This window comes from Microplitis mediator, chromosome 2 (assembly GCF_029852145.1).
Source record: "Microplitis mediator isolate UGA2020A chromosome 2, iyMicMedi2.1, whole genome shotgun sequence".
Classification (NCBI taxonomy): Eukaryota; Metazoa; Arthropoda; class Insecta; order Hymenoptera; family Braconidae; genus Microplitis; species Microplitis mediator.
Window position 1 is genome coordinate 3,925,928 of NC_079970.1, and position 25,954 is coordinate 3,951,881.

At 36.4% G+C, this 25,954-nt stretch overlaps 1 protein-coding gene across 5 annotated transcripts in view; it reads right to left on the bottom strand.

Moving 5' to 3' along the window:
- The window catches only part of LOC130663777 (polypyrimidine tract-binding protein 2), a 142,689-nt gene that overhangs the window by 74,322 nt on the left and 42,413 nt on the right, over window positions 1-25,954 (bottom strand). For 3 of the 5 annotated variants that reach the window (XM_057463223.1, XM_057463225.1, XM_057463221.1), the window contains exon 2: window positions 20,320-20,478. In XM_057463223.1, coding sequence (XP_057319206.1) covers window positions 20,320-20,403 — 84 coding nt within the window. In that variant the 5' untranslated portion in view covers window positions 20,404-20,478. Of the gene's footprint in view, window positions 1-5,023; window positions 6,732-20,319; window positions 20,479-25,954 lie in introns of those variants that run through there. The other 2 variants (XM_057463224.1, XM_057463220.1) reach the window with 2 other exon arrangements.

Here is a 25,954-nt window from a genome sequence, read left to right on the forward strand (position 1 = left end):
AATCTATTCATTTTAGTTTAAAAAACCGGATTTAAAAGTTTTAAAATAACGTCTCAATAAAAATTTAACGTAAATTTTAAACCAGAATAATAAATCTTTTCGAAATGACATAGAAATAAAACTACTGATGTTTTTACAAGTTGTAAAGGAGACGGAGAGGAAGAACCTTTAAATCTCATACTTTTTTTGTATTCGAGGATCTTATGAAAAGGAATAATACTCGATCTACCTCGTATTCTTAACAATTTTCTCAAGTAGTGTCCCTTACTCACTTGTTGCTGCAGTCCCCGTCTTCGAGTACCACCGCCATTATCGATAATTGAACAAAAAAAATATTAAAACGCGAATAAAAATCATGATGAAAAAAAATAATAAAACGCTTCACTCGCCATTGGCTCTCAAGAGATATCTCTATATAAATATATAAATATAGACTTTTTTTTCGTTATTCCGGAAGATTCAATAGCTCACTAGACAAGTGCAGCAATGAATCGGATATCTCGGAACCCGATTAGTCGTTGACGGTGAAGGATCACACAATCCTCGAGCTGATAAACTGATGGGTTTACGTCGCCAACACTGCGGTGGATTAACTGACGCAAATAGACAACGAAGCACGCGTACAAGTATACATCCATCGGTACAAGAGTGCAGATAGAAATATATATACATACATACCTACATATATACATTTTGATACGCTCTAGCTAACTCAATACACGCATATATCACCTATACAATTGACGCGAGCGTAGATGTGTGATACACATAAATATATAGATATATATTTATATTAAAGCCAACACGCACGCTGGCTGAATGCGGTGGTACGTTAATGACAGGAAACCGGCAATATGAACTTGACGGCTCGGTACCGCACCGTAATTCCGTAGCAGTGGCGTAACGACCTACCATCGGTGCCCATTCGCAACAAGAAAACAACTCTTGTAAATAGACGATCATCCCCAAGTACAACTAAAGCGTGTAAAAAAAAATAAAAAACTATACAAAGAAAGTTGAAGCCGCGAGTTTCTAAACCTCTGAGTTTATTTAATCTTGTTTTTATCAGTTTTTTTGTTTTAAAACCGAGTTCTTTGACTCGTCGACGAGCTTACGAGCTTGCCCACCATGCATTTAAGTGTCTAAAGACTCGTAGACCTTTGAATTGAGAGGTATATACGAGTAGTTGAGGATGAAAAGAGTCCAAGTGAAACGAGCACAACTACTACTTGTCTACTCGTATTACTCCGACGTACAACTACGACTTGGGTGTGCACAAAATTCTTTGGATTCTTTGTTCAGTCTTCCTAATTACACGGGCGTAAAGCGCGTGTTTTATTTCTTGAGCACAAGTCCCTGGGAAACAAGGGATGACCAGGTAACGAGACCGTGGCTTCAAGTGGACCCGTGAATACGAAAAAAGAGAATGAATGAGATAGACTAGGGTAGGCTGCCGCTTTATACTGTACTCTCTATATATTTATATATATTTAAGAGAGAGAATAAGGAAGAGTAAGAGGACGGGGAAGAAGATGTTGATGAGGATGCTGTGCACTAGAGAGAGTAAAATGAAATAGAGAACATACCACCGACATTCTGTAACAGCCATGCTTGGATTATATACAGTGTATAAGTATAAGTAGTAATGCTTGGTTCTACTCTGCTCAGCTCAGCTCGGCTCAGTTCCACTGGTGTGAGACTCAAGGTGAATCCTCAGCTATCTGACTCTAACTAACGTCATTAGGTAATTAGATACGTGCCGAGTCGAGTTGAGCCGCAAGCTCGGAAGTTGCCGAAGCGGACGAGAGTGTAAGTGAGTGAGAGAGCGCCCAAGGCGAGGAAGAAAGTCTTTTCTCTATAATATACTGAATGTTATGTGTTCATATATATATATGAAGAACAGAGAACTGTCTATATTACTCCTAAAATGCGTATACTTTGCTAAATATATATATGTATATGTACTATGATAGTACCACAACACGACTGTCGTCATTACATCAGTTCAAAAAGTATATGAACAGAACAAAAGCGCACTGCGATTGGTGGTTTAATTTAAGCGCAATTAATTAAATAACGAACGTATGAAATTCGTAATTTTGATAAATTTTGTTAGACAGATAAGAGAGTTTGTTGAACTCTGATGAACTGGGTTACTACAGTATAAATTTTGCTATTGATAGCACTTATAAATATATATGTATATATATTATGTGAATAAGTTATACGTCGGTATAAATTTAATTGACAGTTTAAATTGTCATCTGACATGGTAATGTCTGGTGGTGGCCGTGCAATGCGGCAGAGTATAATTAAATGACGGGAAATGTTTTAAAAATAAATGAGCTTTGAGAATAAGGATTTAACTGTTTTTATATATAATTTTGTTAGTCCGGTAAAGTTGTGTACATTTAAATGTTTGAGCGGGTCGAGGAAACCCGGAACCACCAAAGAGGTTTATGCGGCAAGACAAACGAAGGATACGCGCGTTTCGACCTAATTTAACTTACCACAATGGACCTTCTTGCCAGTTACTAAATACACCAGTTGTATTCCACCATAATTCGCGTTTGAGCAAACTCGGAGATGTATTAATGTGTGATACATAATGAGCTTCCATGTGGTTTTCCTTGGGCTCCGTGCTAACCGAGCCGGCCCTTGCGTGCGGACAATTAATTCTCTCAAAGGGTTTGTATCTTTAATCACTACGTTTCATCTCTGCCTGTCTTCATTCCTGTTTTTGAGGCAATATTTGCACGTCTAACCCACGTCTATTCAATTTATTTACTATTCCGACTAAATAGTTGTTTATGTTTTCATAAATAACTTGATGGTAATAATAATAATTAAGTATTTTACAGGATATTACAAGTTTAACATAAAACCGTATGATGAAAATATTCTATATACGTTGGCAAAACGTCATTCTTGACGAAGAAAATTTCTCAACGTACATTACTTGAAATAATTCAGTGAATTAAATTCCCGAGTGGCTGAGTATGCAACGTATGTCCAAAATTTATCTCGGAACATTTAAGCTAAGCAGTTACAGCTAACGTACAACGTATAACAGAGTGAATCTTTACGTCTAACTCGTCAGAGAGTTAGTTTTCAGCAAAGCAGTATAGCTGCTGTAGAAACAGTCGAGCAGCTGAGTTGAGTACCGGCAATAGTAGTAACAGTACGTTACATTACAATGAGTAAATTTCTCATGGGAGAATATAATAGATAGAGAACAGTAACTACTCATCTTGCCGTGATTTGGCCTGTCGACAAATAATTCAAGTGTGATAATGACGACACTTTAACCGTCATCCCAGTCATCTTCCTTCTCGAACCGCACTAGTAGTCGCGTCGTCGACGTCGTTTTGAGTAGGCGTAAAAAGACCAGCGAATAAGAAATAAGCATAACCACTACTACTATCATTACTTGTACTGCTACTTGTACCAACACTACCTGAGAATGTAAAGTCATATTCAACTCAGCTATCAACTCTCATGAAGCATTTGCTGCTACTTTGATTCGTCCCACCTAATGATCCATTCACGTGGCATTTACGCTATCGTTTTATTTTTATTTTCAATTTTTTTCCTTTTCTTTAATATTCTTTTATTCTTTTTATTGCCGTGTTCGTAGTCTAGGTGCTCTAACTCACGTTGCCGAGGAGTTAAATCCCCGAGGAATTAATCTTCGATACTGAGTAAGCCTGAAAAGTCTTCTTACTACTTGAGTAAAAGGGGATTCTCATGAGTCCTAAGAGACAATGTCGACGCGTTACCAATGAGTCTCAGCAATTTATGTTTCATTTCATTTTTTAATATTTATCGCTTATAATCACTCGTAAACATTAATTATGATAAATGATATTATAATATAGTTAACTAGAAAATTATTATATATTTATTCATGCGTAAAATTAATTATGGTATATAATTGAATGTATTATTGTTATTAATATTTAATTGTAGTTTTAATTTAATTTTTTTATGACTAGTCATTTCTCCAGTAGCATCATAATAATTTTTTCAATGTACCAAAGATCCTCGGATGTTCTCAATTTGCTCTACTAACGGATGTTAAGCGCTTGCAAATCCGTCGTTAAAGTTGCAAATTCGTGACGTCGAGCGCACGCCGCGTTGTGAATTCAAATGACGCCTGTGCAATCTTTTCCGTAGAGTGCCGAGTAGCTGCGACAACGGAACGACGACGAGTTAGACACCAGGTAGATAGATAGATAAGATAAAACTCAGAGCGGGTGAGATAAAGTGCTCAAGAGTTAACCGAGTAGGAAAAAGAGAGGAAATTGAGAATGGAATAAAATGAGAGAAATATCCGAGAGCTGGAATAATATAAAACAGAGAAAGAGAGAAAGTGAGAAGAAGATAACGATAACTTTAGAAGCGTTGCTAATTGCAAGACACTCATTGCGGACTCTGCTGGTTTCAGTGAAGAACAAGATTGCGATTTAAACTTGTCAGTGGAAACAAATAATAAAATAAACTAAATCGATTTGTAAAACAGTTTAGTAATATTTATTTTCATATATATAGATAAATATATATATATAAATGTTTGGTATACTTTAGCACGTTCTCCGGAAACTCTTTTAGTCTCAATCTCTCGTCTCGACCACTCAACACCTGTCGATTCTACACCGATTAAAGAAGATACTGCTGTCTCAAGATCCACACTAGAGCTCAGCTTGACTTGGTTTTGGCTTGCGGCTACACATCCTGATCAAGATCCAATAGACTCCCACCTCAACTGGCAAAAGCTCCGCGTTAAATACTTCTACGTTAAAGTTGAGTAAGTGGATAAACACCAAGAAAACCCGAGTTATCGCGATGAAAAAAAACATTCGGTTGTCTTAAATAACCATCGATTGCAACAACAAAAAGCATATACTTATACGAGCATTAAAAAAATTGAGGATGGATAATTACTGGTGAAGTTGGTAGTGAAATTTATGACGAAATAAAAAGTAAAGAGTTGTATGGTTTTAAAAATATAAATATTGCTCACCATGGCGTCCTTGATCTGATCAACGGGCTGGAGGAGAACCGTGGCGGAGGAAGCCGTGCCAAGGGCACGATGGTGCTGATGTAATTGAGGATGATGAGCCGCGGCTGCGGCGGAAACGATGCTCGCGGTACAGGTACAGGTGCAGGTGCAGGCGAGACTGCAGCCCTGCTGACCGAACAAGTGATGACCGCCGGTAAAACTGGGGTGATTTGAGTGCAGGGCCGGTGGCAGGGGTACCGCACCTCCCGGCACAAACGAGTACGAATGAAAATACGTGGTGATGGCGGTAGAGCCTCTTTCGGCGGCGTTCACGTCGTCGTGCTCGCCGAATTCGAACTTACTGATGACAAATGACGGATTGTACTGACTACGAGGAGTATGGTATTGATTTTGATAATGATTGTGGCTGGGATATTGATACTGATATTGATATTGGTGATGATTATAGCCGCGGGTAAATAGCGCCCGTGTTCTAAATAGGGCTGCAATTCCCGCGACGTTTGTTGCACACTCGTCCAACTGTCTACTGTGCAGCGGTATCTGCTGCTGTTGTTGCCGCAGATTATCCAGTAAATTTATCCTTACTTTTGAGTCTCGAGGTGGTCCACTTGTTGTTTGCCACCACAGCTTGCTGTTGCCAAAGTTGCTGTACAGTCGCCCAAGAATTGTTGCCTTGGCCTGTTCTCCTTGCCCTACTCTCTCTCTTTCTTTCTCTTCTGTCCTTTTACGTCTCACCGTAAAACCCTGTCCCGGTAAAAGACAAAGCAATCTTCAGCTCTTTCTTTGTGTTTATCACACAAACTTTAGTCAATTCCTCTCTTTCTCTCTCTTAAAACTCCGTCAACTTTATCTTTTATTTAGCGTACAAGCTAAAATTATTTATTCAAATCAGACATTCGTCAGTAACTTGTCTAAACTCTACTGCTTTATTTTATTTACAAATGTGAGTGAGCGTTTCAAGTGATTGTCTGTCAGATTATTTTTACTCGTAACGCCGCACAAACAACAGATCCTGATAAAGATTAGGATTTAAATCAGTAACGATGACTAGAGATAAATTATAAAATACTGAGTTCTGATATGAGTGTGATCTAGATATATATTTTTTTCTTCTGAATAATAAATATTGATAACGACCAACAATTGTGCTGTCGCTGATCACGAATAGTTTAATTGAAACGGCGTAGGTACAATTTTGAAGTAACCTTGGTAGGATATGTGCACAACACGCGTGCTAATTTATTAACACGTTTACTATCTACGTATAATTTTGTCTATCAATATCAATATCATTAATTAATAATGATGATAATAATAAATAATGAATTTTTGTACGTGCAATTGAGCTTGTCTGTGGTGAAGGTACCTGGGAACACTGATAAATGATTGTCACGAGGTTGCAGTACAGTTTTCTTTCTTTCTCTCTTGACTCTTCTACTTGTCCTTCGGCAGCCAATGCAAGGTCACTCTTAAATGAGACCACGCGCTCACTACTCAATACACCAGATAGAAAGTGACAAGAACAAGACTCTTTACCCAAACAGATAAACTTTATTTGAGATATCGATTACGCGGGCAAACTGATTTAATTAAATAAAGTCAGTGATTTTATGGCTCCGAAACTTTTTTTATCCTCAAACTTTTTATTTTCTTAAAACTTTTCCTCACGCTACAGTACAGTACATAAATATGTGTGCAAATTTATTCGTAGGTATAAACCCACAGTAATATGTACTTTATATATAATATATATATATATGTATAATTTTATTTTTCGCTTACGGAAAAATAGGCGACGTCTTATCATTACATTTTCACGTCAGTTTTTTCTAAATTATTTTTCTAATTATTATTGATATAATTAGTTCATATATTTAAATTTTATCTATAGGTTATTATTTATATATCATACAGTAATTTTATAAGTATACGTAATAACTTTTTAAAGTTAAAAAACGTGATACCGTTGATTGTCTTGGACGCAAATCTCTTGTAGCCAAATAATTAATTAACTTAATTAATACTCAATTGGTATGATATCGATACAGTAATTATTATTATTTATTATTGTAATAACTATTATTATTATTATTATTGTTCATGATGTAACATTTAAACGAGCTTCATAGTCAATAAATGTCAATTTAAAAAAATTATTTACAGCCGCACTACACACATGGTTTTAAAATGTCAGCCAGAAGAGCTTGAGAGAAAAAGATCGAGGGCTAGGGCTAGAGCAGAGGGAGAGAGATAGAGACAGAGCGGGGAAGAGAGAAAGAGAAGAGAGTAATCAGTAGTAACCTGATGATGGTACGTGTGTCCGGTTTTCCACTTGGTAATTTTAGCGTCCGATTACTCAAACCAATGTCCAGCAGGACTGAGACGTGACACGTGATTACATGGAACACGCGACTTGTCTTTCAGTTATTAAGATAAACAACAACAAGCTATTCACGTCACCCACACAGACGTTTGTCCTCACATGTGCACGCACTACCCTCGCTGACTTATTTTTTCTTAATTAGTTTATTACTTTTAATTATTATTATTAATATTGTTATTGGTTTTGCTGTAGCATAGAAGAAGACTAGTGTAGTTAGTGAGTGTGACGGCGACGGCGATGATGATGATGACAGCTCGGGATGACGGTGGACGACGATTTTTAGTGACAGTGACGTGACCACGGGAAGTTGTAGCAGATTGGTAAAATCAGTCAATCAATAACATTATATATATATACATATATATACAAATATATATTTATATATATAGATATATTATTTGAAGTAATAAATATTATTACTAAACGATGATAGTAATGACAATTAAAATTTAAATAAATAATATTAATAAATATGAGACTTGTGCGCGCGTGGCTCCGGTTCAAGTTTAGCAAACAGGCGGGCGGTTGGGAGATAGATTTGGAGGTGGAACGATTAAAAAGCGTCCTACTCGATCGCCTAGCTTGACACAACTGACGGATCTCGCAAGCTGTAAGGAGGAAGCGCTCGGTGGGCCGCGGACGCGGCTTTCAAACGCGTTTCCCCACTTATCAAGTACGAGCCAATCGCCGCGAAGCCGGCCGAGCTCACCCGAGTCTGCGTCCCTTGTGATATCCGTATTCACGTATATATATATATATATATATATATTTGATGGATCCTCTCTGTTACTCAACTGGCTCCTAAACCTCTCGCTCTACAATCACCCTCTCACCCTCCCATCCGCGTTTCGCACTCTTTCATTCCATTCCGAGTACATCCGAGCAAGCTTGAGTCTCAGTACTGTACAGAGTAGAGAGTACAGCCGAGTTTGAGCAACCAAGTGGAGCCGCTCGAGCAGTATCCCGCGACCCACGCGCAATCCGTCCCTTTTTATCAGCCGACTAAAAAATTAGCCCTTTCTCACTTGTTTGGTATGGACTCTGCCAGCCAACTTGTACTCCGTTCTCTTTTTTGTCTCTTTCTCACCAAAGCGACGAGGAGCTGAGTGGCAAGCTCTCTGTCTATTACAGACGTCATCGAGTACAACACGGATGAGGACCAAGACTGCGACGACGACCTACAGGGCGAGCCTACAATCTCCTCAATCTCATCCTACACCTCCACCCGCTCAGAAATTAATAATTCCTCTACTTTTTATTCACCGCTTCTTTCTACTGGCTTTGCAATATTTTTTTAACCGGAGTTGTGACTACGAGAAGGAAACTTTCCCGTCTCTGCAGATTCTGAGCCCATGCAAAATTTTCTTATATTTCTGTACTTTCTTTTTCTCTCCTTGGGTTGTTTAGTTTTTTATTTTTATTATTACATTACATAGCTAGAATTTTTTCCTCTTTATACACTCTGATATTTTGTGTCTGTGTGTGTGTGTATGTGTTGTAACTAATGCGAAGTTGTTTGACGGCAGTAGCGTGGGCGAGCCAGCTCCGGCTCGGGGATTATAAAAAATTATGGGCCAAATGAATCCAAGTTGGATCGCCGTGATTATTAACCCTTATTCTTTGGACGTGATTTAGCGGGGAAAAAGTTACGAGTGTTTGTTCTAAACGGAGATTGCTCTCGCTGGCTGATGATGGTGAGGATAAAAAAAAACGGAAGAGGCTTCTTCGGACGTAATCACTTCGTTCCTGCGTCAAGTAGCAAGCAGGAAACAGACGAGAGGCTTGACAACCATCTCTTTTTCTCTCTCGCTCGATTCCTCTCTCACACTCTGACCTTTCATCAAAACCATTTTTTTTTTTTTTTTTAATTATTTTTTCGGCCTCATCTCTCGCATTTTCAAAAAATATCCCCATAGACTCGATATTATTTTATTTATTTATTTATTTTTATAAAATTACGGAATCGCAAACTCGTAACTCTGGATGTGTACTTAGAGCACAGTTACTGTTGGAGTAACGTAATTAATCCATCGCTCGAGTTGCCAAAGAGGGTTGAAGACGTTCCCACGAGACGTCGATCTACCAAATATATGTCCCTCACTTTACAGCATCACGCGGTAGTAGGTAAGTAGTAGTTTTCGTTCGTTTGCCCTCCAGTGTGTCGAGCGACTGGAAACCATCCGGAGAAACTTGTCGGGGAACCACCAAGTTAACGACAAAATTTTCTTGCTTGTGAACAAACCATGCATGTCCTCCAAGAAGAATAAGTACAAGAAGAAGAAGAAGAAACTTTTGAGATCATTAATTCCCGCCCAGGGTAAACGAATGACTCGGCCTATCGTTCGTGTAGGGAATTACGACATTTTGGATCCACCGATCCGGAACAAAGCTCGCGTATAATATGTACTTAGATATGCCACATTTACAACCGGTATATATTTATTTAATGTATACATATATGGATATATGGATATAAAACAGTTATAATTGTATTTGTAGCAGGGGTTGTGGTTATGACAGAAGCGCAAATGTCGAGGCGGATTGCATACGCGAGTGTGATGTTTGACAAATTGATAATAAAATAATATGTTAACCAAGCGGAGTAATCGGAATTAACAGCAGATAGAAATGGGTGTTAATGCGGCAAGCTAATATTAGAATCACCCACTGCTGGTTCCTACTATTACTACATATTATATATACTACGGCTGCTACTACTTCTCAGAAGCAACCGGGATCTCGACAAATTACCCCTCGAGTAAGCAGTATGCAGATCGTGAAATTGCGATACGCCTTGGGATTAAATTCGGTCTTCTTAAGAGCCACCAGGTGCCTCTTAGCGATATGCATTTGCAAATTCTCACTTGGCAATCAAGACTAAAAATAATTCGATTAGCAGTTAGCTTAATTTATATATACTTTATTTACAGTATATTAAAAAATACTTAATTATATTAGAGCTTTAAATATTTATGGATATAAATCATACGTATATTTTTTTATCATTTTTTTAGGCTTCCGGGTTTAAATTGCGGTAGTAAAAAAATCTATATTGTTGAGTGTGCTTTTAATAATTTATAAATTTACGTGGAAACACGGAGATAGAGCAGCGAAAACATTAAAAAAATAATTTAAATTCTCTAGAGTCAAAAAACGAGGATTGGATTGATAAAAATATAATGTCAATTGTGACATTGGTGCGATAGATTTTTAGTAATCCCTTAGGATCATCTAGACAGCCTGGATGTAATGAAGCGCACTTCAATTACTACTGAAAAATATATACGTGTCATCAGATAAAATATTAACGCGTGAAAAAGTAATGGAATGGATGAATGTAAAACGAGCGTGAGTTTTAGATAAAATGATTAGTTCAATTATGGAGAAGGTAAACAATAGATTTTAGTTACTTAACGAAGGTAAAGCCAATAGTTGCACTGTCATGGGTAATAGACCTTGATACATGACTCGTCTGCCAGGAAAATCCTACACTTATTCTTCTTCTTCTTATTCTTATTCTTGTTGCTTGCTCCTTCCCCTTTTATTTGTTGAGAGCCGAGAACATGAGAAGCGCTCTTTATTTATTCAGAGTCCCGAGTGACCGTAGTGAAAGACGTAATAGGGAAGACCGGGGGCAGTTGAAACACTGAGAGTAAGAATTGAGGCTAGTGGTGATGCTGGTGCTGGTGGAACTCAACAGCTTTCGAATGTAGCGAATGAGGGATGTGTGAAGGGGATGAGAGATTGGCTCGACGCTCTAACAATCCACCGGCTCTCAAATTCTCTTCTCATTTACTCTCTCTCTCTCTCCCCCACATTTACATCCCCTAGATCTCTACATCTCCAAACCAGAGTGAGTAAGAAATATTACTGTTTTCCCTCGACTAAATTTCGTATCCGACGTGTAGCAAAACGCGCGATCTACGGTATACTTGCTTTCTACTCCCAGCAGACCAATTACAAACCTCCTTCTATCTACATCTATCTCTCATTCTCACTTGCCGCTAATACTCTCCTCGTCTTCAAAGTATTTTTACTCTCTCACACTCAATGACCCGTCCTTACACACTCGTAACTCCCACATATAATACACAATATATATTTTTTATTTGTGTAATATGTGTGCGTGTTGTAAGAATGGGAGCAGATGGGAGAAGAGGATACTCGAGCCAAGTACACACTGTGTGATGTAGGTATACTTTGAGGTCAGCAGATTCAAACTCGGATATTTTTCAACCCGGAAAAGGCATCCCTTTATATATATGTATACATAGACTGACGTATATTGTATTGTATGGATGTGTACACGTGACCATTCAAGAGTTACACGTCCAGTTTTTCACTCACTCCTTACCTCCTTTGGCAACTATTTGTATTTATATAGTACTTGTACCACACAAAACACATGTTTAACGGATTAAATTTAATCTGTTGGCTGTATGGATTTTTTTTCAAGTGATAAAAATTTTTTTAACGCGATAATTTTATTGGGTTAAGAAAAGAAAAAGTGTAAAAATAAATTTATTGGGGATTTATGTAAATAAATATAATTTTATAAATTGATATTGTAAATTATATTTTTATGAGATTGTATAAAAATAAAATAAAAGCATGGAAAATTGTTATATGATACAAAATCATATTTCGAAGAGGGTGGAAATAAAAAATAATAAAAATAAATAAATATATAGAGACACGCGAGAGAACGTGAAGAATTTCTGATATCCACGAAGGGAAACGTGATTCGGAGAACCGAATGTTGGGAAGGAAATAAGTATACGAGTATCTGGCAGTAAGGGGAAAGTGAAGTAAGAATGTAAGGGCTTGTACAATAGCTCGGCAAGTTTTTAATCGCAAGCTCGCAGACTCGATCGCTGAAAGTGCGCCAGCGGTTTTTCTTATTTTTGTACTGTACTCTAGTGCTTTTACTTTTTCTACGGCTGTCTAAATCTAAATGTATACGTTTTTTATATAGATGTATAAAAGCGAGATAAAAATAAAATGGAGGTGCGAGATAAAAAACGGGAGATAAAAATAAATTTGATGAAGAAAACAGATGATGACAAGGGTGAGGAAAAAACAACCGAATTTCATGATCTACTGGAAGTGAGATATTTTTATTACGCCAGTAAAAATTCCCGAGCTAATAGCTCCTCGGTAAGTCTATTCACAACATCATAATAATAATAATAATCAAGTGGTGAGAAATTTTTATAAAAAAATTAACCTCGGTTGAATTATGGTGCGAGCTATCTTCTGCACATACGAGAGCTGGGCCCAGGACTTGGACTAAATCGACGAAAAGACGGCCATAACACACCCCTTCACTCTACCTACGGTCCTTGTGCACTTTACCAACCGCTAAACCACATCCCCGAAATCCAATAAAGCCGTGGCCGATTAAATTTATGAAGTGAAAAGGTTTAGAAAGCCTCAAAGTCTCTGACGAAAAAAGAAGAAGTAAATATTTAAAAAAAAAGAAAAATCATTCAAAAATAAATTCCAATTTTTTCTGGGTATTTCCCCATTCGTTTTTCTCCTCGCAACCGAATAAAATTGGTCATAAATATGATAAATAAAATAGAATTAAACCTTTTCAGGAAAATTAATTTATCCCTCGGAAAATACAATAACACGGAAACAAGACAATAAAAACTCTCAATGATGAATAATAAAGTGAGAAACACCCTAGGTATTAAAATTTAGACTATTTTGTATATTTTTTAGTCGAATGAAGGCACAAAAGCCGTAATTAGCATGCACAATTAACGAAATGGCGGGCGAGTGCCACGAGTGTGGAATTGTGACGGTGGTAGTAAAAGTGTGTATGATCCGATGTATAGTTTTTGCATTAAACTACGTTAGCTGATCGAATTGCGAACAATTATACGACTGTAAGCGAATTGTTTGTTTGGTGCAAACGAAATTAGAGGAGGTGGGTCCAGCGAGGCGTAGGAAGATTCCGCGTGCACATTCGTGCGTGGAACCCCCGGGCTTTTCATCCGGTATTCCGTATACATGCATACATTGATACATATATATATATTCTCTATATGAAGCTCATACCCATCATGAAAACCCCATTTGAATTAGACTCACGCGGTTAAATCTCCGTCGATGTAGAGTATACACGTCCACTGACTAGTAGACGAGGACCATTCCAATTTACTTCCTACTATGTCGTCTCTCCCCCTCCCCCTCTCTTTTCCACTCTCATTATCTACATATATATACGACTCTCTAAGCAGTGGATTAAAATAACATATATTATAATATAATAATTTAAACATATTTGTCGTGATATTAAAACTTTTTCATCTACGGTAATGTGAATTCAAAAGCGCGCATTAAGTAGACCAAGCTTTTGCGGGTCTTGTGATAGTATTATTATTATTATTATTATTATTATTATTATTGCTTTACCGATTTAACGATACGATACGATATACCTGTATTTGTACGTCGGTAGTATAGTGAATTTGTGTCTTTACGCAGAGAGAATAGGAAATAAAAAAAAGAAAAAGGCGGAAGAATAAAATGAAATAAAAAAGCGGGACACAAAACCGGTAACGTACTCTGCAGGATCTGACACGTGCCGCACTAAAATTGTACGAGGACTCAATTTTCCATTTGATGAGACCACGGACTGTAGCGCCAAATGCGCCTTCACATTCGTGAAGAAGGTTAACTGCCGATTGAACGACGCAAACGCACTCTTTCTCTTATCCTAGCACTACTTTACTTGTACTACTACAACTACTTGGGTATGTACAGCACACGGAAATAATAGCTCCAGACTATTCATTCGAATACTGTAGAAAACGAGAAAAAGTGATTCTACCAATAGCCTTTTATTTTATTTCCTTCATATAAATTTTTATACTTAACAATAAAACCTGATCTTCTGGAACAATTTCATAACGCCAATTGATTAGTATTATTGTTATTAAATAGACAATTAACGATTCACCGACTCCGGTGGATGAGAAATAAAAATGCTTCGGGATTTCCTTTGCAAGAGATAAATATTTTAAACGACGAAAATTTGAAATTAGATTTTAAAAAATAATTTATGCTTATTTTTATTTATATATATTTGATGCTTCCTTTTACGATTGCACGGTTTAAAATAATGTAACGTAGTACTTTCGAGCTAAGCAGGGGTAATTTTTCACTTGACTCAACAAGAACATGAGCATTTTCCTTTGAAGCTCTGAGACTTGGATGGATCGCTGGCTGATGAATCTTCGACGACTCTTACAAACAGAATTACGACTACTAATGTACATTCCTCCTGGATGAATACAAGAGATTAAAAAATATAATAAATAAAATAAAGAATTCTTCATTAGCTCAGTTATATTAACCTTCAATGTCTAAAACTATTTCCTAGTAATTTTTTATACACTGTAAAAAATCGGGAGTGAACCCGGAGTGAATACGGATTTTATTTCAATCCGCATTCACTCCAGTCGGAGTTTTAATACTTAAATAAATCTATATATCTTATAGAAACAGCTGTTAATTAGAAATATAATTATTTCAATAAATAATTAATTTAGATATTAATAATTAGACTTAAAATATTATGTTTTTAATTTATAAAATGTTTTAGTAACTCGCTAAATCATATCGCGTGCCAAATGCCAAAAGGGCGTATAAAAATTATACGCCCTTTTGGCTTTGAGGAACCAAAAGGGCGTATAACTTTTTTTTTTGGTGCCAGTCGTTTTGTAAACATGTTCAAAGCCTAAAAATGAAAAAAAAATTTCCAAAGCCAAAAGGGTGTATGTCTCAAATATTAGCTCTCCATCATACGCTCCGTATGGCGTTGAATAGAAGAACGAATATTGAACTTTATTATCTCTAGCTTATAATTATTTATTATTTGAGAATTTCCTAGTTGATTAAAAATTAAAGTTAATGATTATTTTAATTACATTGGACTGTCCAAGATGATGAAAAATTAAAGTTACTACCATCGAAATAGTTGACTTTTTCGAAATTTTTTTTTTTACAAACCTTCTCCGGGCAATTTTGAAGACTGGTTTTCGAAATTTTAAAAAATTCTGATTTTTTTTATACGCCCTTTTGGCTTTAGACCGACAATTTCCTAAAGCCAAAAGGGCGTACATCTTAAGATACGCCCTTTTGGCGTTAGTAAGTCAAAAATTTTTTTTTCTGCAGATCTTTGCGTTTTGAGCGATTCTAAAAAGAATGGCAAAAAAAAATTTTTTTATACGCCCTTTTGACATGGAACCCTATCTAACTGCTGTAATACGCCCTTTTGGCATTTGGCACGCGATATATATAACTCTCTTAAAATGAATCAGTAAAAAGTTCTGCAAATCAGTGAATATTCACTGCGAATCAGTCTCAAGTATATCACTGATTGAATGAGTGATATGCTTGGGACTATTCGTGCAGTGAATATTCACTGATTGGACTACTTTTCACTGATTCATTTTAAGAGAGAATTGAATAGCTATAATGACATAGTTTTTACGGGAGTATTTTATATTTCGTCACAATGTGAAATGATATCTCGTGGTATTATATTTGTTCAAGTTTTATTATCGGCTGCTTATAATTTTTTAAAATCATTTCGCGTGAATATATGGAAAAGGAGTTCGTAATTATTTCCGTACTCAATATAAATGTCAAATATCAAAGACCTAAGCTCACTATGTACTAGTAATTTTTTTTTATAATTAATAGTTTCCGAAACTTTCTTTCGGATTGAAATTCCACTCCACGTTCACACCGGATTCACTCTGCAAATTTTTTACAGTGTAATTTTGAGTTGTATTTTGAAATAAATATCATATTAGTTAAGTGAAATAATAAAGTCGTGAAACAGATTACGATAATTATATAAATAGTAATTAAATTGCGGTAAATTAAATAAAATAATTTATGAAATTGAATAAATTTAAAATAGACATTGAACAGAGAGTACTACGGTTTCATCAGGATCCCAATAATGTCACATTATAAAATGATGTAATAAATATTCAATTATTATTTCATCATCAAACTACGATTATCGTATACCTCAATCGTTGAATAATCGATATTGAATACTCTCTGGCGATGATATTCCACAGCTATCTCACTTTAGTTAACCAATAATAGATTTTGATCTATTGGGTTATATTTATGAGGTATGAGAGGATTGAAACACCGAGCAAATTCACCAATGAGAATTTCATTCCCACAAATTACATACGCGTTATTTGTCAAGTGAACGTAGGAATAACATAAATAATGGATTTCTGTTAAATTAACAACTCAATGTATATAGATAACGTTAATAAATAAATATATTAATAAAAAATGCGCGCCAGAGTAGACATCAAAAATTTATATTGCCAAGAAAAAGTACCCGTTTGTGCCATTTCAATGGATCACTCTTCGTAGCTGCTGCTACGGATGCTCGCATTGGTTTGTTCGCGTATCCCGCAAACGTCGCGACGCTCTTCCATTAGTTTAATTACTTGATGGAAAAATATATCAACGAGATGGGTAAAGAAAATTCATGTACTCTGCTCTGGACTGTTTTTCAACATTAATTTTTCTTCAAACAAACAAATAGTTGATAAAAAGAAAAATATATTTTTAATTACTGATGAACATTTTCGGAGGAAAAATATACGCGAGTGTAGAATTGGAATAAAATGATAAATAATAAATATGATATGTAAAACAACGAGCGAAATTTGGTCATGAATAAAATACTAAGAGGGACAAAACGGCCATTGTAGAAAAAAAATCACACTTTTTTTGAATCCTTAGATAAGTATTCGATCTCAATATAACAGCTATAAAAAATTTGGGCAAAATGATTCACGTAAAAAAATCAAAATTTTAAAATTTCTATTCGAAATTGAATTCATTTTTTTCCCATAATTAAAATAATTCTGACATAAAATTTTTAAATAAATTTCCAATATTTTTTTTGGCTCAAATTTAATCGATGCAAAATTTATTTTTGATTATGAATTTTGAAAATTTTGTTTAAATTATTTGAGAAAAATTTGTCGGACTGATTTTAGATTGAATTTTTTTTTTTTAATTTTTGGGTGGCCCAATTCAAAAAATGAAATAGGCCCTGGGTTACGTAAAAAAATTTCAAAGTACATACTTCGAAGTATACTGTTATTTTACAGTTATAGTTTGTTGGACAAGACATTTAATTCAAATAAATTAAACTAGATCTTTATCTGTTATGTAGATGTGGAGTTTAGTATAGAGTTTGGTGTACTTATACTAGTCCCCGGTACAGAGTAACAATTCGTCGAGACTCATAAACAAAGAGCGACCCCATCCACTGGTAAAACTGACCACCCTTTTCCTCCCCGTTCTCTCGGGTCCAAACGTACACATAACCGTCACAACCAAAGTCCAACAATGGTTATTGTTTTAGTCACAGCAACGGGGCTAATAAAATTTGCACGGGTGCTTCTGTAAAAACTACCCTACGCGATGAGGTCAGGACCTGTAGAATGGCGTTTAATTGCTAGTATTCGGAACAAAACGATAGAAAATTTGCATTTTCAAATTCTGTGATTTTAACCATTTGTTATATTTTCGATTTTTTGTTTTTATTTTCTTTATATATTTTTTTTCATCTCAGTTCAATGGCTTTGAATCCTCTTGAGACATGACAGTGAGTGATGAGGTGGTGAATTCACCTTAAAGAAGTACGGATTTTTGTATTGAAAGTACACTCTCATTTATGAAATATTCAATGGCTCTTTTATTCAGTCTGCCAATCACGCCAGGATATAATGCATAAAAAAAAATAAATATCTGAATAATTTTATCTTTTATTTTGTTACGTTTTTGGTTTTTTTTCTCTATCATCTATTTATTATACCAAATATTCAAATTAATGTGCAGCTAAAATTTATATTTTGTAAGTTAATTAAATTTTCTTACATCAGTCAAAAATTACATACGCGGACTAAAAAAATGTATCGCATGTAAATAAAAAAAAATAAATAATTAAAATAATAATTTGACGGACAAAAAAAAAATATAATATAAAAATAGTAAAAGTTAATGAAGTATCGCTGGAATAAAGTGAGAAAATAGCAGAGCGCTATATTAAGGGACGCAACTTCACAGTGTGTCGCTTAATTTTCTCTGTATATGTATAGTATGCAAACGAAGATGTAAAACCAAGTAAAAGTAAAATTCATCAGCGCTACTACTATACTGTGACACGAAAAGCACTATCGCCACCAACACACATGACCATGTCACGGCACGTGTGTTACTCGGACAAAAATAGACGCGGCAGTAATCGACCTCTACCACTCACGTATGTAAACTTTCCGACCGGTAATTTAAAAGGTTACAACACACGCAATTGTCACTATATATATATAAAACACTGAGTGAGTGGCAAAGTCCTCACTCAGTTTCATTAATTCAAAGAAAACAATAACGAACACGAGGCGGCCGCGCACTTACCGTTTAAATTGCCCCTAAGGCGTACGGTTCATTCCTCCATCTACTGAACAAAATAACCGAGCTAGCTGAGTAGACCGTTTTCGTAAAACTTTAGTATTTTTAACGGGAATAACTAGAAATAGTACAAGCAGTAGTTATACCAGCAACAGTAGCAGTAGCAGTAGCAGCAGTAACAGTAGATCTACCCACCACTTCAGCCCATCTCTTTCTTCCATCTAAATTTTTTTGCTTAATACTCTCTTTTAACTTATTTCTACATTTAATTCTACTCAAACTGCTCCTACTACTTATTATTATTATATATTTTAATCATGTAATTATTTAATTAAATTACTAAATAAATAACGCGACTATTCGAGTCAACACAAAAATAAACAACAAAAACTAATTATTTTTCTACGAGTAATTAACAAAAACTCGACAGTAAAATAAAAAAAAAAATTTTTTAAAAATGATTGAAGTTGGCATTAAAATAAAAATTTCTTATTCAAACATCGTGTGATAAGTATCATCCCTTTGTGTTTAAATTTTTTTATCTTACTTACTCAAGAGAGTTAACATATTTAAAATATATTTTTTTAACTTTTAATCCGAGCTACAAGTAGCAGCTACAGGACACGAAAGTAAATTAAATAAGTTCTCAGTCCTAGAAGAATCGGGCGTTGGAATATTTAGAGAGGAATTTTAATTAATATCCCGCAGTATAGTACTGTGCAATGAACAAAAGAGTGGGAAGAAAAAAAATAGTTAAAAGACCGGCTCATCTACTCTGGTACCAGTACTCGCAATCATACCTGCTATCCAGCGCAAAAGAAGAGCATAAAAAATATAAAAAAATATATACAGAGAAAGAGTTAGCTCACGCTTGTGGCATCAAATAGGCTTTATAGTTACGTATCAGAGTATTTTTATCAGCTGGAGGGGGCGCACAACTCGACCCGATGCCGCTACTATGCAACAACTATATATGTAAATATATAATATATATACCTTCTATAAAGCAAAGGTTATATGCACGTATATTATAAATCTATCTGCATATAAGTGTGTGCGCAAACGCTAAAAACCAGTTGAAGAGCACGTAGCGGCCTCAAAAAACAGTTTAATCGTATTTCACTGGTCCATTGGCATCCTGCCAGCTGGACTGGGGCGAATCCGAGCACCGAGAAAAAACAAAATTTCCACCGATTCCACAAGGAATATCGCTGCAGAAAAAGTTTTGTTAATCGATCGTCGTCGGACGCAACGCATACCTATTCTACTTAAAATCCTACCTACATTACTATGTATTGTATAAAGTCATTGAGTTTTATTGCAATTGTTTTCTTTTTTTTTCTTTTTTTTCTTTTGCAATGACCTAAAAGCAAAAATATGTCTCTGGGGATGTCCATTGCCATAAGATGTCTGTCCCGGTAATATAAAACAATAAACTCACCTTAATACCCATTGTAGACGCCAGAATCCCATAATCATGATGTAAAGCCGGCAGCATAACGGGAGGTAAGTTGGCCATCATCATTCTGTCGAGTGTTCTTCGCAGTTTGTCACACGTCGCGCGTATTTATTAAATAAACTCCTCAAGAGTTTGACCTACCTGTAACAGAAAATAAATAGAAAATTGAGTGATTGATTTTTTTTGTTGTTTTTAAATAATAAATTATTTATTTATTCAAATGTTTAATAATCAGTTATGAGTTTAAAACGTCTTAGCAAAGTATGGTACTAGTTATAATAACTTTGGGTGCATCACGTGAGTTTGCACAAGTATTATAATCTAGAGCCTATTCCCAGAGGATCTCTAATACTACTCCTACTACTACTAGTACTACTACTACTACTAGTACTATAGCCTCTATTTGCTTGAGCTGCACCGCTAACTACCCGTGGGCTATGTACCCACGGAACGAAGAAGAATATCATCGTTCGTACAGTAGCTAGCTTTCCGCCGAGGGACTACTACCATCATCACAGTTATCCATAAGCATGTTGGAGGTTATATACCATGGACATGTATACATATATAGCTGTACAAATTCTCCATTACACGCCAACCAATTATAGAATTAATCCATTACTCGATTTGTGCTGGTGCGTGAGTGAGCTCCAGGTGAATCCCGCAGCTAAAGTCTCTGATACTCTGTTGTTATAATAACCGAGAGCGAGAAACCGAGTAAGTAAGCTAACATGGAGGAAAAAAGGGCTGCTTTAGATTAGGGATTTTTGGTATTACCTTCAGATTTAACTGGTTAATCCAATGTATATAAGAATATATCTTTGTGTAACTATTTATATAAAGTTGGCAAAGTGTTAGCACTTGCAATAGGGACCTGCCTGACCTCTTTAGCTTTTACTTAAACTTGAGGGTATGGGTATAGGTATAGGTATAGGTATAGAATGAAAGTTTTACAAAGGACAAGAAAGACGTCAACGAGATTGCGGTGGCAACGTTACGTCCTTACATCCTCACTCCACGTGACGGCAATCTAAGTTTCCAAGTTGCCATCGCCAAACCAGTGGTGGTATGACCGCGCGTGCAACATCCACCTAATCCACACGAGGCCATTTCATTTCAACTCGATTTGCCGTTGTCGACGGCAATCCTGTTCCCACTAACACTAACACTAATACTAATACTAATACTAATACTAACACCAATACCACCACCAGTAATGTCTTAACGTTAAATTCCCAGTCATATATTCTACATCAAGTCATCGAGTCAACCGGTATCTTTTTTTCTTTATCTCCCTTTTTTTTAACATTATGTTTTTTCCTTTTTATATCTGGTAGTAGTAGTAGTAGGGTATATATTATTCAAGGGACACTCTGGGTTCTTCCAACCCCTAGCTTTTAGACTACTACTGTAGCCTCATGCATCTTGCATAAATCCACTCAAGCAAAGGTACAGAGTGAACGGGTATTTGCCCTCTATGAGAGAGCAGTGCGAATAAATGAAAAAAAAAGGAAAAAAAAAGCTAGATGAAATTCTCCATATTTTATTTCACATTTCGCACACCTAAAATCGTTACATAAATGCCATATTGCATTTGCTATTTTTCTTTTCTTTTTTACTTCCTGTACTCTAGCTTTCTATTTATTTATTTATTTATTTTTTGTCTATTTCAAAGCTTCTTTTGCTGAAACAAATTCAATGAAATGCCAAAGAATATTATTGAAGGCAATATTTAACTGGTACGTGACGAATTATGGGACAAGTAATAACGGGCGAGAACCAGACACACGAGAATGAGAATAAAGAAGCAGTGTAAAATGTGACGAGAAAAAAGCGAGTGATGCACGATGGCAAGCCATTGACCGGAGATGACGCGTGTTTTCAATTACTTCACAGCCGTTGGACAGCGACACTGAGTAAGAGAGAGCTGGAGGGCACATAGAAACGAATGAACATTTCCGAAGCGAGGGATGGTGTACGGCAATTTACATTTTTAGCCAATATTCGTGTGCCGAGCTAGTCGTTCGTTCGTTTATTCGTTCGCTCGGTCATTCGACCGTGACGCAGGGTAGCAGCACAGTAGTGCCTTCACCATAGAGACGCCTATTCTACCACCATTTTCAATATCAAATCCTATCGTTATGTCAATGAACGACCGAATGAAACCTGTTGCGCGATTTCTACCCTCTACTCATCGACCTGATCATCGATCTATTCATCTCTTTGTTCATGTTTTACCAATCTACCGACCATCACTCTCTCCCTCTATTTATATTCGGCACCTCTGGCCTCTCTGTGTCTATAGAGTCGATGGTATCCCTTTGCACACAGTCCATCACCAAAATTAACACGTAATGTCTAGTCTGAAATGACGGGTCTTTTTATCTCTTTGACATGTACACTTAATTATTTATTAATTACAACTCCAAGGACCATCAAAAACGAATTTTCAAAATTGTATTAAATTAAAAAGGGTTTCTGATAGCCCATCACGCGACACTAGAGTTTATTTATTTTTTTTACTCTGTTCCTTTTCTGTACCTCTACTCTATAATAAATGCAAAGGATGAAGATGCAATTTTTTCCTCATGTCTGCGACGTGAAATTGAAGCACTGGGTGGCGAGAGCGGAGTATGGGAAAAAAAATTAAAGAAAAAAAAAAACAAAAATAAAAAGCTATTGCATATATGTATGGCTAGATATAGAAGCTAATCGCAAACGTTTTCAAGCGCGCCGACTATCCCTCGGGTATGGCCCCGTCACGCACGACGAGTCCTCTCCCGAAGGTAATCGCGCACGTGCCTCGAATACTTTTGCTGAAACTGAGGCTTTCCCAGTAACTCGGCGTTGATTCTACTCGCATCGCGTCGCGACGCCACGACGCCAGACCACGGAGACCTGTTGCCCCGATTCGACCAACCACCTACACCACCGCATTTATACCACCTTTCTACACACATACATTCATTTTATCCACACACACTTACATTAAAACTGCATCCTCCGAGTCATCATTTTACCCAAACCTCTTTCTTATTGTCTGGTTCCAAATAACTCACGTCTTTATTACACGATCCCCGCCTCACTTTATCTCGTAAATTATCTTTATTATCTGTCATTTGATAAACTGTCAAATTAAATTTAAAGTAATACAGCAAATAAAGTTAAAAATAAAACCAAAGATCTATAAGCTTGGAAGTAGATAGCGGCCGTGGTTTCGTTTTAAATTTGACCAATTTCCCGATCGTTAAATGTCAGGAAGCAGAAAGCACCACCAGCGACTGAGAAACCGAGGGTAGCTGATGGCTTCTAGTGCCGTCGGTGAAGCGTCAAACAACCCGTGACTCTTGGTCTCAGCATAGGCGACAACTTTATAATGTAATAAATTGCGGTCCGTTAAACAGTTAATGGGGCCGGCCTACGGGGATACGATTGTCGCTCTTGATATCGATCAAACCACTTCTACGTTTATAATTACTCATTTTTTATAATCTTAATTCACGTCCTGCGACATAAAGTTGCTCCTTCTATTACTTTTACTTGGTCACGGACACAATTGAAGTCGACATAGAAAAAGATCACTGTCTATACTGCCACCACCACTAGCTACTAGCTCTAGGTACCGTCGAAATTTAATATTGTACAGTAGCGAGACATCAACCCTGAAGCATCTTTACGAGGCACGCTCCAGCTTAATTGCCTTCAGAGCTTCGTTTACCATCGCTGCATACTCGCGCATCTTCTTCTTCATTTTCTTCTACTAGTATTTCTTGACGTTAACCGTTACCATCTCACACAATATCTGTGTGTACATGGATATAGAACCAAGCAACAACCAACAACCTAGTGAAATCCACTATCTTTAGGAGCCAGTGAAACCTGACCTGTCTTTCTCTAGCAACGTACCCAAGAACCCCGCTCGGTTGGCGTTTGCACAGCCTCAAAACATAATTAAAATTTTCTAATTAAGAATTTCGATAAGACACAAGCCTAGTCGAGAGAGCTAGAGTTATTGCTCTCTTTATGTACAAAAGAACAAGACGGAGACGGGTATTAAATGAGCTGAAGCGAAGAGCTTGTAAAAGAGAACCGTCTGTTTATGTTAAAATAAAAAAAAACGTCTGCTGGCAAGAGATTAACCCTACTTGGTCCTTTAACCTCTTAAAAGAGTGTTGTGTTTACTCGAGTTAACGATTCGCACTCGGTCTTTTGTTTAAAATTATTTTTGGCTCGACTCCTCGGTATCCGCCATTAAAAACAGAAAATAACAATAACAGCCCTTGCAAATGTACTTAATAATTACCTACATTTATTAATATTTAGCACATAAATATTATATATGTTTATTTTTTATTGGTTTATGTAAATAACGTTTTTGTTTGAAGAATAAGTTAGTTTAATTTAACCAACTACTTTATGAAGTTTGTTGGCACGAGTCACGAGGCGAGTTACTGTTCATGTGTTAGTTTATATATCTATATACACATATATTTACTCATCCACAGTATGTAAAATGAAGCGAACTGAGAGTTGATCCGCCACACTCACTTGCTTCACCTACACTCTGTCTATGATGGTTAATTAGTTATTGCTGATTGTCACAAGTAGTTTAGTAGTTGCAATTTAGCTTGAGTAAGGTGGTAGGTAGCAGTGTTACAGTACCAGCACCAGTGCCAGTACTGCCAGTAGCAAGTAGTAGTAGAGACCTCTTGTCATACTCTGCTGAGGGGTTAATCGAACATGAGGTAAACTGCTCTCCATACACATCTATACACTACACGACCCCTGATCGAATCGATACAGACGTAAATACATAAATTAATTTATTTAAAATATTTTATATATTTGAATTTGATAATAATGATTATTATTATTATTAGTAGTAGTGTCATTTTTTAGTGTTGTGACAAAATCACTTTTATGAATGAACGAAACGCGTCGTTGAGGCAGCAACCAGACGAAAAATAACGCAATAAAAATTGTGTTGACAATATTTAGCGTTAAGAGCTCGGGAGAGAATAGAGTAAGAGTAAAAAAAGAATGATAAAAAAAAATGACGAGAACATAGACGTTGGTTTACTTGAACACGAACAAAAGGAATCGTCCGGGCGATCATTTTATTTATACGGGCACTCTAATGACGATAATCATAATAATGAAGAAAACTTTCTGTCGGTCCTCACTGCTCTGTGGCTCTATCTGTATACCACGAGTCTATTCGTTCTACTCGCTCACTCGCTCGTTATCTCCAGCATCTTTTCAATCGTCAGGGAACGACGATATCGTTACAGAAGTCGGGCCGCGACAGCCATTGTTTCCAGCCACGTATTCAACGCCGGTTCAGGAATGGAAAACGCCAACCGAGAGAACTTGTCTTCATCTCACTTGTGTGTATTATAGTCTGCTCTCTTGTTCTTGTTCTGCCTCTACCTCTATCTCTACCTCTACCTCTACCTCTAGCACTACCTCTACCTATACCTCTGCTTCTTTTTCTTTTTCTTTAGTCTTCTTTGCTATCTTTGAATCTCTTCATCTGCCGCTTTCATTCACCACCGCACCTCTCTCAAGTTGGCGCAAACCAAAGCAAAAACTCGCCAAAAGATATCAAATAAGGTCA